The sequence below is a fragment of the Oncorhynchus mykiss genome, chromosome 17 (assembly GCF_013265735.2).
Source record: "Oncorhynchus mykiss isolate Arlee chromosome 17, USDA_OmykA_1.1, whole genome shotgun sequence".
NCBI lineage: Eukaryota > Metazoa > Chordata > Actinopteri > Salmoniformes > Salmonidae > Oncorhynchus > Oncorhynchus mykiss.
The window spans coordinates 39,169,935-39,189,006 of record NC_048581.1 but is presented as its reverse complement, the minus strand read 5'-3'; the positions used below and the strand labels follow the sequence as shown (position 1 = coordinate 39,189,006).

General features: G+C 38.8%; 1 protein-coding gene across 1 annotated transcript; it reads right to left on the bottom strand.

Annotated features, from left to right (window-relative positions):
* Positions 1-5,046: 5,046 nt before the first annotated feature.
* On the bottom strand, positions 5,047-10,290 carry asip1 (agouti signaling protein). Its single transcript, NM_001184778.1, is given in 4 exon segments — positions 5,047-5,310; positions 5,884-5,927; positions 6,196-6,388; positions 10,237-10,290. Coding segments are annotated over 3 exon segments (369 nt in total). The 5' UTR covers positions 6,353-6,388; positions 10,237-10,290; the 3' UTR covers positions 5,047-5,142.
* Positions 10,291-19,072: the final 8,782 nt, after the last annotated feature.

Sequence of the window (19,072 nt, the reverse complement as noted above, 5' to 3'; positions counted from 1 at the left end):
ACAATGAAGATCTGTGAACTTAATTCATAAAAATCCAAATATCTTTGAAAGACCAGGTCCTGAAAAAGGAACGTTTTGTTTTTGCTGAGGCTACCTATACACAAAAAGTGTATCATTGTCACCCCCTGATCTGTTTCACCTGTCTATATGCTTGTCTCCACCCCCCTCCAGGTGTCGCCTATCTTCCCCATTATTATTATTTTTACGAATTATCTTTGAAAGACAGGGTCCTGAAAAGGGACATTTTTATTTTTTTGCTGAGTTTAGTTACAATATGTCATAATGGGCTGCTGGTCTATCACAGCTCTGCGGCTGTGGATTCTGAATTGTGCCTAAAGAGTTTTGATACCAGTAACTATTTCACTGGGAGGACAATGGCACCGGAGGTGATGGCTGCTGTTTTACGGGCTCCTAACCAACAGTGCTGTCTTGTGTGTTTTTTTTTTTTCGCGTTGTTTGTAACTCATTTTGTACATAATGTTGCTGCTAACGTCTTATGACCAAAAAAGAGCTTCTGGATATCAGAACAGCGATTTACTCACCTCAAACTGGATGAAGATATTTTTCTGTAATGAGTCCGATGCGAATGATATACTGCTTCTCCGAGACCAGGCCCAAATCCCGTTATTCGTGTGAAGAAAAGACGGGGGTGGAGATCGGGTGCCTTGTGAGAATTAGTCAGCAAGTGGGTTACACGCCTCTACCATCTGTTCTATTGGCCAACGTGCTATCACTGGAGAAGAAACTGGATGATCTCCGTTCAAGATAATCCTACCAACGGGACATTAAAAACTGTAACATCTTAACATCATTCAGCCATTCACAGAGTAATGGCTGAACGATGACACATAATATACAGTTGGCTGGGTTTTCCGTGCATCGACAGGACAGAACAGCTACGTCTGGTAAGATGAGGGGTGGTGTTGGTGTGTCTTTGTCAATAACAGCTGGTGAAGGATGTCTAATATTAAGGAAGTCTCAAGGTATTGCTTGTCTGGGGTAGAGTACCTCATGATAAGCTGTAGACCACACTATCTACCAAGGGTGTTTTCATATATATTTTTCTTAGACGTCTGTTTATTTAAGGCCATAAGCAAGCAAGAAAATGCTCATCCAGAAGTGGCCCTCCTAGTGGCCGGGGACTTTAATGCAGGCAAACTTAAATAAGTTTTTACCTCATTTCTACCAGCATGTCACATGTGCAAGCAAAGGAAAAAAACCTCTAGACCACCTTTACTCCACACACAGAGATGCGTACAAAGCTCTCCCGTCTCCATTTGACTAATCTGACCATAATTCTATCCTCCTGATTCCTGCTTATAAGCACAAACTAAAGCAGGAAGTGCCTGTGACTCGCTCAATACGGAAGTCGTCAGATGACGTGAATGCTACGCTACAGGACTGTTTTGCTAGCACAAGACTGTAATATGTTCCCGGGATTGATCCAATGGCATTGAGGACTATACCACCACAGTCACCAGCACTGAGCTAAAGGCTAGAGCTCAATGCCCTTTCCCATGTGGACAAAGGGAACACCTATGTGAGAATGCTATTCATTGACTACAGCTCAGCGTTCAACACCATAGAGCCCTCAATGCTCAGTGGTGCATGCTTAGTCCTCTCCTGTACTCCCTATTCACCCACGACTGCGTTGCCAAGCACGATTCCAACACCATCATTAACTTTGCTTACGACACAACAGTGGTAGGCCTGATCACCAACAAAAATGATACAGCCTATAGGGAGGAGGTCAGAGACCTGGTAGTGTGGTGCTAGGACAATAACCTTTCAACATGACCAAGACAAAGGAGCTGATCGTGGACTACAGGAAATACGCCCCTATTCACATCTACGTGTCTGTAGTGGAGCGGGTCGAGAATTTCAAGTTCCTTGGTGTCCACCACGCCAACAAACTGTCATGGTCCAAACACACCAAGACATTTGTGAAGCGGGCACAACAATACCATTTCCCCCTCAGGAGACTGAAAACATTTGGCATGGGTCCCCAGATCCTCAAAGTTCTACAGCTGCTCCATCGAGAGAATCCTGACTGGTTGCATCACTGCCTGGTATGGCAACTGCTCGGCATCTGACCTTAAGACGCTACAGAGGGTAATGTGTATGGCCCAGTACATCACTGGGATCAAGCTTCCTGCAATCCAGGACCTATATACTAGGCGTGTCGGAGGAAAACCCCAAAAATGGTCAAAGCCTCCAGTCACCCAAGTCTGTTCTCACAATGCAACTGGTACAGATACCGGAGCGCCAAGTCTAGGTCCAAAAGGCTCCTTAACAGCTTTTACCCCTAAGCCATAAGACTGCTGAACAATTAATCAAATGGCCACCTGTGCTATTTACTTTGCTTTGTTTTTACACTGCTGCTACTCGCAGTTTGTTATTTATGCATAGTCACTTTACCCTTACCTACATGTACAAATTACCTCAACTAACCTGTACCCCCGCACATTGACTCGGTACTGGTACCCCCTCTATATAGCCTCGTTATTGTTAATTTATTGTATTACTTTTTATTTTAAATTTACTTTATTTATTTTTACTTTATTTATTTAGTAAATATTTTCTTAACTCAATTTCTTGAACTGCGTTGTTGGGTAAGGGCTTGTAAGTAAGCATTTCACAGTAAAATTTGATACCTCAAAGTTCAAGCAAACTAAAAGGTGACATATAATCAGCTGAATCCTCATACTATCCTCATACTGAATCCTCATACCGGGGTTCAAGCTTTAGCCCCATAGCACCACCATCAAGACAAATGGGCGTGGATGAGCTGCTTCTGTACTCCGTATCACGCTTGCCAAATATCTGACCTTAACATCGAACAGATCATGCAATTTGCTTTTGATGCATTTTGAACCATTTTCAGTGATGTTGACTACTTTAAATGTATTTTCTCCAGAACCGTGGGACCGTTGGCACCAAATGTTCTATATAGAATCTATGTACCCATGTCTTTTCCAGGACACTAGCTCAAACTATATGGCTGCTATGAGCTTGTGAACCTGCATGAATAGTTTTGCCTGTCTGACAGTGCCACCATGAAGCCAAACTGAAACGAACTTTACAGGTTAGCTAGACTCATATCCCTGAGTGTGTGCCAAATTCCATGTGGTCGATCTGAACGTGCTTGCAAATGTTGAGTCTTGACAATGTTTGGAACATGTGTACCAAGTTGTTACAATACTAATATCCTCATATACATTTGTGCCAGGTCATGCCCACTTGAATGTTTATTGGTCAGTATTGTTTGACATACTAGTCTAGAAAATGTTGTGTTAAGAGACTTTGGTTAATAGATGCTATATATCAAGTTTAATTCAGATCGGTCATTCTCTGCCAGAGGAGTAGCGTTTTAAGTGTTTTTCACAAAATTCTTAATGGCGGAAAATTCTAAATGGCGGACCTTGTGGGTCCTTGAGGCAAATGTGTTCCTTGTGAGGAGAGGGAACTATGTACCAAATTTCCGGATTCTAGGTTTCATGGGGTGAGCGGTGGGACTTTTCAGAGTTTGCATCTTCAATCACTTGTGGCCAATTTACATAGCATTGCTTGAGAGGGTGTGGCCCTTGGTCGTTAACCTTTTTTGCTCAACCTTGTAAGTCTTACCATCTCATGGGAATTTGCATGGGAATTTCTTCTTACAGAAGAAGAATAAAAAGAATGCCAAAAAATAATATAAGGTTTAACCCAGCTTCGCTGCTTGAACCCCTAAGGATAAACTGATGAGATGGGTAATATTTTTGTAGCATTTGGGCTTTTTTAAGTGTAGTCATAATATTCCAAAACGTGTATGCTTATGCACAGCAAATTCTCAGAGCAGCTCAAGCAATTTCTCCAACTGTCTACACATTCAAATGAAGAGGACACATACCGGAGCTGCGTTGGTTGCGTATTGTGGGGAGGTGTGCATTTGGCCTTTGCTCCTGTGGATGTTGGTCTCAGAGCTGCGTAGTTAAGTCGCAATGAGACGCAGGACTATCCCATTTCAGCGTCTGTGGACTATGATTTACGCTTTCGTGGGTGCAACACAAGTGCAATAGAAACCAGGCGTCCAGTACTGCTGCAGTATGATGATTCACAGCCATGATCTAAACAAGCGCAGCAGTTCAAATGAGTTTAAATGTGAAGATGACTTCAATGCACATAAATAAAGTTACCAAAAATGTAAATAGAAGTTTATTTCAAAATATGTGTTGATTAGATTTTTCGTTACATCAATAAAATAAGTGTTAATACAAGCCATATGCCATAGAAAAATTCAGTACTAATGGCCCTCAGTAAATGCCTCGTAGTAAATATTGTACAGTTATATTTTTACTTAAGAACAGACATTTTGGCTCCTTGAGTGCTTTTGCCAGTTTGTCTTTCTGTAAATAACATGTCATATTAATATAGAACTATAAAACATTTGTATTTCTCCAGTGCTAGTTTAATTTCTGCTGTCGGACAAGTGATCACATGCATGCAATACAACACTGCTGATCATTATGAGGTTATGAACACTAGCAGCATCAATCTTTGAAAACCAGGTAGGGGAACACAATTTGTGCTTCTTTTAAGGTGCTTGCCATGTTTTATCAAAGAGCCAGACAATTTGGCCCCTGGACTACTCAAGACAGTAAATCCAACACACTGTCTCTTTTACAGCACTGGCATGATGTGTAAGCTATTGCTTCATGTACATGTTTCACAACAAAGTCTTTATTAATAGAATATAATTGAAAAATATATATCCACTAATATAGGCTATGATTTAATAGGCCTTGGACTAGGACAACTTCTCCATTTATGGAAAGGTAGCCTACTTAAAGGACACAAATGTTTAATTGAACAGATTTGCATGAAAGGGTCAACTAGTCTCTAGTACACCATTATGGAACTTGTCTGGTGCCGCTTTTTATTTAATTTTTTTTTACCTCATATGAGAAATATTGTTCCAATTATTTGGAATGATAGTTGAAGGATTTGTGTGGTTTTAGGCCTACACATGTAGGCTCTGTCCTCAATTAATCTTGGCCATTATCCTCAGAAGTGAGACATCAAACAAGATGGTATGATAAGCCTACTCAGACATTTTCTCTCCTTGTGAATATGCCAAAATTCTGTTATGTTTCTTTCATGTCTTCAACACCGCGGATTTCCCATTCGACAATAGCACACAGTCTTGAAAAGGCGGCAGTGGCAGAAAGCGCAGTACTCACAGCACACATTATTAGGGGTTTTGCAGCTTCCCCACAATGGCACGCAGTTGGCGGGAGGAGGTGGACGTTTGTTTTTGACGCTGAATTTGTTCTGTGAAAGGAGGTTAATGATTTAGCCTTGCCTGCACTTGCACTAAGGGTACATCAATGAACATGAATGAATGCCATTATTAATGATGAATAGCCTACAACAAAGTATTAATAGTGTTCCCTTTACAATAGGGCCCTCCTTAGTAAATTCAGAAAAGTTTCTACTTTACGTAGGGCCCTGCAAAGTGACTAAACTAATATTTAGATAACATGAACTTAATTAGCATACAAGCTATTTGTAGCAATTTTCACCTCTTTGCTAATATGGTCATGAATGTCTTTAGCAATAGTCTAGTCAATTTGTAAATGCATTAATATATTATGTATTCGTGTTAACTCCTGCATTTACTCATGTTTAATAATGTACCCTTATTGTAAAGTGTTACCACTTGACTCATACTTTTCGTCAAGTAGAAACATGCCTTCATTCACACTGAAATGTTTTTACATTCAATGTCACAATAAGCTTCTTTTTTTTACACTATTGGCTATGTGTATTTTAGACTTATTTCCACCAACTTATCAATATGACACAAACATTAATAATTTTGACTTATTTTCAGAACATAGTTACCTTTCTTGGTTTCTTGATTTTTTTCTTTGCCGTTTTGGGCAACTCTGAAAAATAAATGTATTTGACATATTTTCATGTTTTCATTTCACAAGATTGGTGTTAGTCATTTTGACAGCTTTGCTTTTGAAGTCAACCTTGGAATACTTAAAATACCCAAGCAAAATATATCTGCATTTTACAATAATATTTCCTGCATATAACAGCAAAAGGGCACAAGATATCAGCACATATCAAAGAATGGAGTGATTTTTAGCAGCCCATTTATTTTTATTCCACACACTGATTATATGCCAGACCTAATGATTAACTGACCTACAATGACGATGGGTGGAGCATCTGACAGGCTCCCATTCTGTATACTCGAGAAAGAAGACTTATTGGTGGATAGCTTGTCCTCCAGTACCATGTGCGAGTATACCAAGAGAAACCAGGTGGAGCTTAGACAGCTCAGGAGAAACAGGGAATTCATCTCTGTGTTTTTCTGTCGGCAAGGTCGGCCTAAAGACTGTAGTGAGGACAGAGTGTTAGAAAGTAGGCCTATGGAAGACTATTAGAGCCCATTTTGATTGTATTGTGGTTGTAAACATATTCATATCAGATAAAGAATTTGAATGTCACAATTTACCCAGCAGTTCAAGCTTGTTATTGTATGGAAAATCAAATATAATTGGCACAAAACTGACCGCATGCACAGCAAAAAAAATACAAACATCTAATAATCAGCACATATCAATTTCTTAAATAAAGCTTTACATAGATTTTTAAAGATAGATATCTAGATCAATTCTGTAATTGTATCCAACATGCAAGTGCTACAATGGGAACATTTTGAATACAATCTCAGGCCTTGGATTGTTTTGACTGTCCTCAGCATAACTTCTCTATATGGTTTCTTTCAGCTTGGATGAAGATTTCTGTGGGAGCCTATACATAGTCAAGCTGAGCTGCTTCTTGCTTATAAAATTAGTTCAACTTTATGAAAAGGAAGTAGTCTCAATAATAGTCTTCAAATAGACATCTAGGGGCGGTTTCTAGGACACAAATTAATCCGAGTGCTGGACACAAAATCCAACTCAATGGAGAATACACGATGGTGCCGTACTGTATCGCTTCCGTCTTGCATGCTCCGACCCAACTTTGCAACTGCATTGTTGGGTAGGGCTTGCAAGTTAAGCATTTCACTGTACTTGTGCATGTGACAAATACAACTTGAATCTCCATGAAATAAATGCTTTTAAATCCTAGATAAGTCTTAATATGTGTCTGGGATACCGCCCCCTTAAGTGCCTTCAATACTTGTAAAGCTAGAATAAATGTCATGATTGATTAGCAATAGCATTTCCTCTAAATGTCCCTAGTTCCGTTAATTTTAAATTATATTTTATTTGGAATCATAATACCTAGTTGTTATGAAATTTACAAAAGACTGAGGTTAACAGTTACAGGAAATTAACATAAAGACATTTCAATCTGGATGATCATGGTGGATTATAACCCTGTGTGAGTATAGGGTTATAATCATGTACAAAGTGTTATCTGAAGTAAAATATTCACAAACAAATCAAATCAAAGCTGTCTAACATAAATCAATTGAATCGTGTGGTACTTATTAAATACCTTGTACAGTTTGAATTGTATTGCCATGAATTTATATGAAGAAAATATACCATTAAAAAATAAGATAATTTAATGTATGTCAAAGTTAAATTAATGTGCTCAATTTAAGATGTGAAATTTTCAATTAAATTAATTGGTTTATATTATCTTTACTCTGCAGGTAATTTGCATTATTTGCCCCATATGCTGTTTGAGACCCCCAAAAAATTAAGGAATGCATGCAAAGCCTTTTGCTTTTTATATAGTCTTAACTATCCAATGCGTAAATAGTCTCCACCATACAAAAAGCATTTTAAACCATTCATAATATGTATGATGAAATAGCTTTTTGACCAGAGTTTAAAATAGTACATTTTTTGTGACAAAAAATGTATTTATTTAGCCTTTTTTTCATTGGGGTGGTAGAGGTACATAAACACAAAGTATTGATCATTATGATCATATTATGTAGTGAAATGTTGTATCAAAGGAACAAACAGAAGTGAGCCTTCACCCCCAATCTCATTCCCCCAACCCCACCCATCCAACATGTCTCCCCCTCTGCATACCACCCCTTCCCCATGGTCCTGAAAGCAAAAAATGTGTGTATATATTTTGTTTGTATATATATATTTTGTTTGTATGTGTTGGGCTTTAGCGGAGATTATTCATTAGAGTCAAGTGTATTTGTCCAGGCCTCAATTGTTTCTTGACTAGCGCCATTCATTCTCGCTGTTGATATTTCAAACGTTATAACTTCTAATAGTAACTGTATCCACTGGCGAATTGGGAGAGAGTAAGTTAAATGCCCTCTAATAGCCAACATCTTTTTTTTTGCGGCAGTGCTGCCAGCCAGCAGTAATCGTCTCTGATTAATTTAGATACAAGGAGCTATCATCGTTAAGTAACATATTAGATGCAACGCACTGAATATTTACATTCATGCACTTCTAACTGCAGGGCACTTCCACATCATATGAAGGAATGTGCCTACCTGATTTAGGGGACACAGTGAACATTTGAGGCCAATTTCACCGTAAAACATTTCCTTGGTTTTAAATCAATTCTGTGAACAAACTTCAAATGTATAAATTGATGGTTCGGATTATTGGATGCCAAGGTCATATTTTTCCATATACTGTTCCAATTAAAGGGTTGTTCAGATTCACTTAGATCTGTGGACCATACTTTTTGTCCTCACAACAGACTCCAATGCTTCCCACATCCTTTGAGTGGTGGAGCATTTTTGATACATATGGGAAACTGTTGAGTGTGAAAAACCCAGCAGAGTTGCAGTTCTTTACACAAACCGGTGCACCTGGCACCTACTACCATACCTCGTTCAAAGGAACTTAAATATTTTGTCTTACCCATTCACCCTCTGAAAGGCACACATACACAATCCATGTCTCAATTGTCTCAAGGCTTAAAAATCTTTCTTTAACCCGTCTCCCCTTCATCTACTCTGATTTAACAAGTGACATTAATAAGGGATCATAACTTTCACCTGGATTTACCTGATCAGTCCGTCATGGAAAGAACAGGTGTCCTTAATGTTTTGTACCCTCAATGTATATTATAGAGATTAGTATTTTCGGGAGCCCAAATATAAATATAGAAAAAATGAGTTGTCTGGTAATGTGTATGTGCCTTTCAAATCATGGAATATTCTTAAACCATTACTATCCATGATATCAGCAAGGGTACGGCTGCCATATTTGGACCATTGGTGGATGCAAAAGGCTGCCCTACAGATCGCAATATTGGTGTATGGGCATGCCATTTCGATGGCATTTTCAATTTTGCGCCAAATAGAGATTGTGTGAGCAATAATCGGATCAAAGCTAGTTTACATTGTTTAAGGGATGAAGACTTTTACAGAGATTTAGAGAGATGTATTAACATCATTTTAAGGAGTAGTATTAATTTGACAAAAGTGCTGCGTTGATTTTGTGTCACATGTCAATGCTAAATTTGCTATTTTTAAATTTTGCTGTCAGTATTAATGGTTTTACTTTTGTACATCCACATAAATATTTAAATTGGAAATTCATTTAATTGGAAATGTCAATTATCAGTTAATCTTACTTCTCTCATCATTGATTTTATTGACCTATTTCAGCTATTTTAATGTTACTCCTTAATCACTATTGATAAATAAAATAGTTTTTCTTGAGTGTACTTTCAAAGAGCTGAGATTGACTTTGAAGTGCAAAGTGTAGCAATACAGGTGAAATCAGTCATTGACACCGACATGGTGGCGTAGCAAGAAGATAGGATTGCCGTGAATCAAAAGGTTGTAAGTTCAAATCTCAGGTGAGAACACGTTGAATATGAATTACTGTATAAATGAACATGCTCAATGTAATCATGTATGTCAACGTGTCAAATATGTAAGTTGAAAACATTGTATGTGTGTAGCAAATTCCACTGCCTTTTTTTTGTTGATAAGATGCCCCATTAGCAATTTCTAATTGAGACAATTTGAAAAACGCATTTTAAGTTGACTGAATTCTTGCCAACGTTTTCTCAAATTGTCGCTAACAAAAAAAATCCTGTGGAACCAGTTACTTAATAATAAATAATAAGTTGAAACAACTCAATCTTTTTTACAGTGTTAAAGTAAATGCTATTCTTGAATGATATAAAAAAAAGCTGAGCAAATGTGCAGTTTCATGACTAATGCTTTTGTTGGTTGATTTGTCTTCCATATCCTTCAAAGACAGAAAAGCCATTCAAGCTTCCAGAGTTACTTACCTCTGTAGTTTTTGATTGACAGGATCAACGTTTATCTTCCACTTTTTCCTGCAGGCTAAAAAGCTGCTCCTCACTCGTTGTCTGCTAATCGACAGAGAAATACCAGCCAGATCATGTGCTCGGGCAATGTTTAAGATATGGAATCAGGCAGGGGCGGATCCACATCTTTAGAAAAAAGTCTAAAAGAAGTCTACCAAGCAGGCCAGCCTTTTTGGGAAGATGCATGGCTACGCGCTGAGAACCAGTTAAAATTCATTGTCCTCTTTCGAAGGAGCCTTTGGGATTACTGGGCCAGGGCATGCATCTCCACGACAGGGTTTTACATATGCGTCAGAGGAGTTGCAGGATCTAATGTTTACAACTGTAGGTTATGACCTTATGGGGACGCCTGGGCTTCATTATGTAAAACATTGTGAGTAGTCACATAATGAACGTAATGAGCAGTCACAGAAAGCTAATGCTATATTTTTAAGTGAACAGGTGCCCAATAATTTTACTGATATGACCAAACTGCATTTCCCAGGATACAAATCGTAAAGTTGCTGATGATCGGCCTCAAAATCACACTTTGTAAAAACACTTTTACCGTAGGCCAGGCCCTGTTGTTACGTCATATCCCAGCAATAATGCCTTGCATTACACCTGGGAAGAAAACACTTAATTTGCTCAACTTGCCATTGACTCAAATTACCCCATGGCCATTGCTCAACTTAGCCCCAAGACAAACAGTTGGACTACATTAGCCCACACAGCTACAAGGATGTACTTTCATGCTAGGGTTATGACCTCATATTGAAGCTTATTGAGACCCCAACTGATGTATAGAACTATCTACTTTGATTTATTTTCTTTCTTTTTTTCAGATTTTTTTTAACTAGGCAAGTCAGTTAAGAAACAAATTCTTATTTTCAATAACTGCCTTGTTCAGGGACAGATTTTTACCTTGTCAGCTTGGGGATTTGATCTTGCAAACCTTTCAGTTACTAGTCCAACACTCTAACCACTAGGCTACATGCCGCCATATAGATACAAGCATCATGAAACCTAACACAATAAATTAATTTGAGTTGGTGAAAATACATTTTTTTGACCTAACTTGCCTACCACTTTTTCCAGACTCTTAAAATGATGACCTCTTCCTAAATATTTGGTCAAATTATTAATTATAGTGTGGCTCAACTTACCTCACTCTCCCCTACAGCCAAATCAATGGAGATAAGTGGACCCCCTGCTTATCATCCACACTCCATGGATAATTGTTATGACAGAAAAAGGGGGGTTTCATGCTCAAACAACTGGAGTAGAGGTGCCATGTTAGAAAACCAAAAGATTCATTAGAAGTTGAGGTGCGACACACTCTCCATTTGAATAAAACAAAAACAAAATTTAAACATTTTAAATTATTAACGATAATGTATTTAACTTTTTCCGAGAGACGATTGTAAGTAGAAATGCGAAACTCTGTAAATGTGCTCACTGAGGTGTAAACAATTGGGTATCGCTTTGAAGTTGGATGTCACACACTCCAAGGGCAGAGAGCCATGATAAATTGTTTCATGCTGTTATAAAGCCATGAGGGAAAACGCCAATGAGGCATTGATTATAATAAACTCTGGATTTCCTGTCTCCTATTTTGTACTGGTTATCCTCCTTGTCCAGGGTGTGTGTATGTGTCTGTGTGGAGGGGGGGTCACCACGACACCTCTTCTTTAACTACGTTTAAATGTCAAAACCCATTATTCTATTTATGTTCCCTTCACTGGGCTTGGCTAGTATATGGTCTTGAATAAATAATTTCTTATACACAATTAACTTAAAAGGAGTCAAGGCAATCTGAAATCCAAGTCCAGAAATCTCTTACTTGACTACACAATTTAAAGGGATACTTCAGTATTTTGGCAATAAGGCGCTTTATCCACTTCCCCAGAGTCAGATAAACTTGTGGATACCATTTTTATTTCTCTGTGCTTTGAAGGAAGTTGCTTACTAGCGCAATTGCTAACTAGCGTTAGTGCAATGACGGGAAGTCTATAGGTATCTGCTAGCATGAAGACGACGTCCAGTCATTCTGCTAACACTAGTTAGCATTGGCTCGCAAAACTACATCAAACTTCCTTCATACTGGACACAGAGACATAAAAATGGTATCCACAACTTCATCTGACTCTGTGGAAGTAGATAACGAAAGTGGTGTAAAAAGTTACCAATTGTCATACTTTAGTAAAAGTAAAGAGACCTTAATAGAAAATGACTCAAGTGGAAGTGATAAAAGTGATACCCTGAAAAAGTAGTACTTAAAGTATTTTTACTTAAGTACTTTACAACACTGGATAAAGGGCCTTGTTGCCAACATCCCAAAGTATCCCTTTAATTGGAGTATTAATTCAGAAAATAATTCAGTGACAGTCCAAATATAACTTTTCAATATGGATCAAGCAATAGTCTTCAAAATAAACCAATCAGTATGGCATCATGCTCAAGCAATAGACTTACAAAATACAACAACTCATTGTCATTCACCATAAAGTAAAAAACATGAACATTCAATAACCTGGTGCAACCTTATTCAAAGGTGGGCATATAGTGGTACAGAGAAAGGTCAGATCTACAGTCTCAATTCACTTAAACGCACCAAATACCTGTTTACCGCTGTCACTGCCAGAAATAACATTTGGGCATATTGTTTTCCTATCTATGGTATCCAGCTTCTCCTACGATATGACAGACAGATGTCAATCTGCTTTGTGCCTTTATTGAGCGCAGCAACATCTTTAACCTCCTTGATAACCAAATTAAATCAGAATGCAGGCAACAACATTTGTTATGGCACTTGGGCTACAGTCAGCAAAGATGAGGAGTTGAACCGATAGTTCCAATCTGTGTGCGATGTAAATTGCTGTGCAATATGCTTTACCAGACTGCCTTAACTCAAATTCCAAACTGTCACCTGATGACCTGTTCATCCTCTCTCTCTGCCTCAACATGGGCAGTTCTCTCTCTCATCTTTGAGCTCTGCAATAATCATGACCAAATACCATTATCATATGACAAAAATGGCTGGTCTTAACAATGATGGGGTTAGCTTATTAACATGAATCAAATGTAGCTTTTTTTTTATTAGCAAAATGATTTATTCACTAGCTAGCTGACTACATAATGCCAGTCTATTATGAATTGTACAGTGTGGTTAGCTAGCTAGCTAGCTAGCTACATAGCCATTCATTAATTTACTTAAAGTCCTCTGCACTCCACCCAAAATGTTTATGTCCTGCACTTTCATCCTCTTTGACATTGGCACCTCCACTAAGGGGGCACTATCTCCCTTTTCACTAGGGTAAACACTGACTCACTGAGTGCTGCTCATCTGAAACTGCAGTTGAAAAGGAAAAGATCCAGATATCTAACATTTACCTACCTAAAATAGTCAACTTATCATTGCATCACTGAGTATTTAAACAAAATTATCTCATCACCAATAGCTTGCTAGTTACACAACATAGGAATACATTAATTAACTGTTCATGGACTTTTACTCATTTTAAACTTTCAAAACATTTATACATTGGAGAGCTCGTGAATATATATTAGATATTTCATATTCAATACATTTGCTAACATTTCAAAAAACATAATTCCACTTTGACATTATGGGGTATTGTGTGTAGGCCAGTGACAAAACAAATCCTAATTTAATAAATTTTTAATTCAGGCTGTAACAAAACGTGGGGAAAAAATCAAGGGGTGTGAATACTTTGGATTAAATAGCTTTTTCCCTCATCAATCTACACACAATTCCCCATAATGACAAAGCAACAACTGGTTTTTAGAAATGTTTGCAAATTAAAAATGTCAAACTGAAATATCACATTTACATAACTATACTACTTAGTACTTTGTTGAAGCACCTTTGGTAGCGATTACAGCCTCAAGCCTTCTTGGGCATTACGCTACAAGCTTGGCATACCTGTATTTGGGGAGTTTCTCCCATTCTTCTCTGCAGATCCTCTCAAGTTCTGCCAGGTTGGATGTGTTTCTTCGCTGCACAGTATTTTCAGGTCTCTCCAGAGATGTTAGATCAGGTTCAAGTCCAGGCTCTGGCTGGGCCACTCAAGGAAATTCAGAGACTTGTCCTGAAGCCACTCTGTGTTGACTTGAAAGGGGGGTTGTTGTCCTGCTGGAAGGTGTACCTTTGCCCCCAGTCTGAGGTCCTGAGCACTCTGGAGCAGGTTTTCATCAAGGATCTCTCTGTACTTTGCTTCGTTGATCTTTCCCATGCTCCTGATTAGTCTCCCAGTCCCTGCCGCTGAAAAATATCCCCACAGCATGATGCTGCCAGCGCCATGCTTCACCGTAGGGATGGGGCCAGGTTTCCTCCAGACGTGACACTTGGGTTTCAGGCCAAAGATAATATTTTTTCTCATAGTCTGAGAGTCCTTTAGGTGCCTTTTGGCAAACCCCAAGCAAGCTGTCATGTGCCTTTTATTGAGGAGTCTGGCAACTCTACCATAAAGTATGTTAGTCAAGTCAAGTAGTGTGTTTTTCACGTACTCCTTTTGCTATTCTCTTTTTGCTAGTCTTCTGTGTTTTGACACCTGCCTGACTCTGGACTACTTTCCCGCATGCCTGATCATTCTGTCTGCCCTGACCTTGATTCTGCCTGCCCTTCGGTACCTTTTGGACTCTGAACTGGTTTTGACCCTTTTGCCTGTCCATGACCATTCTCTTGCCTACCCTATTGGATGAATAAAAACTAAGACTCCAACCATCTGCCTCCTATGTCTGCATCTGGGTCTTGCCTTGTGTCATGATAAACTGACTGTTAGAACTGTTAAGGCTCCATGGATCAGGAATTGAAAAACTATGGTTGAAAGAGATGGGGCAAAAGGAGTGGCTAATATGTCTGGCTACACATTTGATTGGGTGACATGCTGCAAATTGAGAAATTATGTGACTAAACTAAACAAAAAGAAAACTGTATTATGAAGCCAAGGTCAATGATATTAAATTAAGTTATGAGCATAAAATAAATTCAACTATATATTTAATCGAAAACCATTTGATTTTGCCAAATACTTTTATAATTATTTCATTGGCAAAGTGGGCAAACTTTGGCAGGAAATGCCAACAACAAACAGCGAGCCAGCATACTTATGCATAGGTGGAAAAATGATTGTTATTGATCAATAATGACAAACCTGGCATTGACAACTTAGATGGAAAGCTTCTGAGGATGGTACCTGTCTCTATAGCCACTCGTATTTGTCATTTAATGTGAACCTAGAGGAATGGCTTTGTCCTCCCTGGAGGGAAGCCAAAGACAGTATGCTACGCAAGAGTGGTAAAGCAGCTTTTACTGGTTCTAACAGCAAAGATATCAAAACAATGCCAAATTAAAAAGAGATCATCAACATGTTTATAGAGAAGGGCACCCAACACCCACTGACACAAATGACTGATGATTGGTTGAAAGAAATTGATAAGAAGATTGTGGGAGCTGCACTGTGCAGCCTTTGATATTATTGACCATAACCTGTTGAGAAAACATACACAACCGTTCAAAAGTTTGGGGTCACTTAGAAATGTCCTTGTTTTTGAAAGAAAAGCAAAGATTTTGTCCATTAAAATAACATCAAATTGATCAGAATAACAGTGTCACAATCGTCATCGTGGAAATGACCGGACCAGGGTGCAGCGTTGTGAGCGTACATTTTTCTTTATTATTGATGTCGCCAACAAAACAAGAAACAACAAAAACGAACGTGAAGCTTACCAGGGCTATACAGGCCACTGACAAAGACAACTACCCACAAAATACAAAAGGAAAAAAGGCTGCCTAAGTATGATTCCCAATCAGATACAACGATAGACAGCTGTCCCTGATTGAGAACCATACCCGGCCAAAACAGAAACACAGAGCTTAGAGTTTCCCACCCGAGTCACAGCCTGACCAACCAAACATAGAGAATAAAAAGATCTCTACGGTCAGGGCGTGACAAGTGTAGACATTCTTAATGTTGTAAATGACTACTGTAGTTGGAAACAGGTGATTTTTTTATGGAATATCTACAGTACATAGGCGTACAGAGGCCCATTATCAGCAATCATCACTCCTGTGGTCCAATGGAACATTGTGTTAGCTAATCCAAGTGTATCATTTTAAAAGGATAATTGATCATTAGAAAACCATTTTGCAATTATGTTAGCACAGCTGAAAAATGTTGCTCTGATTAAAGAACCAATAAAACTGTATTCTTTAGACTAGCTGAGTATCTGGAGCGTCAGCATTTGTGGGTTCGATTACAGGCTCAAAATGGCCAGAAACAAAGAACTTTCTTCTGAAACTCATCAGTCTATTCTTGTTCTGAGAAGTGAAGGCTATTCCATGCGAGAAATTGCCAAGAAACTGAAGATCTCGTACAACGCTGTGTACTACTCCCTTCACAGAACATCGCAAACTGTCTCTAACCAGAATAGAAAGAGGAGTGGGAGGCCCCAGTGCACAACTGAGCAAGAGGACAAGTACATTAGAGTGTCTAGTTTGAGAAACAGGCACCTCACAAGTCCTCAACTGGCAACTTCATTAAATAGTATCCGCAAAACACCAGTCTCAACGTCAACAGACAACTACAAATACCTAGGTGTCTGGTTAGACTGTAAACTCTCCTTCCAGACTCACATAAAACATCTCCAATCCAAAGTTAAATCTAGAATTGGCTTCCTATTTCGCAACAAAGCATCCTTCACTCATGCTGCCAAACATACCCTCATAAAACCTGACCATCCTACCGATCCTCGACTTCGGCGATGTAATCTACAAAATAGCCTCCAATACCCTACTCAATAAATTGGATGCAGTCTATCACAGTGCCATCCGTTTTGTCACCAAAGCCCCATATACTACCCACCACTGCGACCTGTACACTCTCGTTGGCTGGCCCTCGCTTCATACTCGTCGCCAAACCCACTGGCTCCAGGTCATCTACAAGACCCTGCTAGGTAAAGTCCCCCCTTATCTCAGCTCGCTGGTCACCATAGCAGCACCCAACTGTAGCACGCGCTCCAGCAGGTATATCTCTCTGGTCACCCCCAAAACCAATTCCTCCTTTGGCCGCCTCTCCTTCCAGTTCTCTGCTGCCAATAACTGGAACAAAATATAAAAATCTCTGAAACTGGAAACACTTATCTCCCTCACTAGCTTTAAGCACCAGCTGTCAGAGCAGCTCATAGATTACTGCACCTGTACATAGCCCATCTATAATTTAGCCCAAACAACTACCTCTTCCCCTACTGTATTTATTTATTTATTTTGCTCCTTTGCACCCCATTATTTATATTTCTACTTAGCAAATCTTCCACTGCAAATCCACCATTCCAGTGTTTTAATTTCTATATTGTATTTACTTCGCCACCATGGCCTTTTTTTGCCTTTACCTCCCGCATCTCACCTCATTTTCTCACATTGTATATAGACTTATCTTTCTATTGTATTATTGACTGTATGTTTGTTTTACTCCATGTGTAACTCTGTGTTGTTGTGTCGAACTGCTTTGCTTTATCTTGGCCAGGTCGCAATTGTAAATGAGAACTTGTTCTTAACTTGCCTACCTGGTTAAATAAAGGTGAAATATATATATATATATATATATATATATATATATATATATATATATATATATATATATATTATATATATAATATATATATATATATATATATTTTAAACAGTGAAGAGGCGACTCCGGGATGCTGGCCTTCTAGGCAGAGTTCCTCTGTTCAGAGTCTGTGTTCTTTTGCCCATCTTAATCTTTTATTTTTATTTGCCATTCTGAGATATGAGATATTTGCCATTCTTTTTCTTTGCAACTCTGCCTAGAAGGCCAGCATCCTGAAGTCGCCTCTTCACTGTTGACACTGAGATTGTTTTTTTGCGGAGGAAGTGATTGCCTACTTGCCAGAAGAATTTAAAAGCTACCCAGACACGCAGGTTATTGTTGAAGGCACCAAGCTTAGGTGTCAGACACTGTCCGCTCTTCCGGAATAGCTCCGTATCAACCTGTCACATTTGTGTTCTCACTGTATGCAGTGTCCATCAGCGACAGATACAGTCAGACATCCAACACCTTCTCTCCGATGTTAGCAGTTGATGTTATTCTTCAATAACACAGATCCTAAAGCAAATCAGGGGGAGAAAATATATGTATTCAAAGAGAACAAATCATTATGTTATGTTGGAAAGTAGGTGGTCATTCTTCCCTGTCCTCAGTGTTTTCTCCACTGAACAAAGAGACGGGGTGTAGTTTATAACCCAACCCTAGCCTGTGGTTGACCAATTATAATTCCTTGCAGTATAATTGGGCCAATGGCCAAATAACAAGTATCCCGTTTCAGGCTCAATGTATAGACACCAACATTCCCCTAGCTATTGCAGGCAGCATCAACCAGCTCTTCACTGTGGCATGCCTGCTCTCCAACTATCAGTGTAGAACTCTTGTCAAGAAATGGGTCATGGAGGTGTGAGATGCAGACACATGCGGTTGGTGTGATGACACCAGTGGGCAATCAGTTGGTTGCTTCAGCATGGAGGGAAAAGGAGCAAAATCCAACTACTCATCATTTATAACGATGCTGATGAATGTATATGTGATATTGATATTGACATGGAATTTTCATACTTTATTTGTGATACCATCATTGACATGCTGTTTTAAACCTTGATTATCAGTTGATTACCAAGCACCAGCTGTGAATAAATATGCTGGCTTTTCTACTTTAAAAGTTTGCTTACAATTTTATTAATCCTCCTAGAGCAAACCTATCTTGATTAAGAGTATCCTAG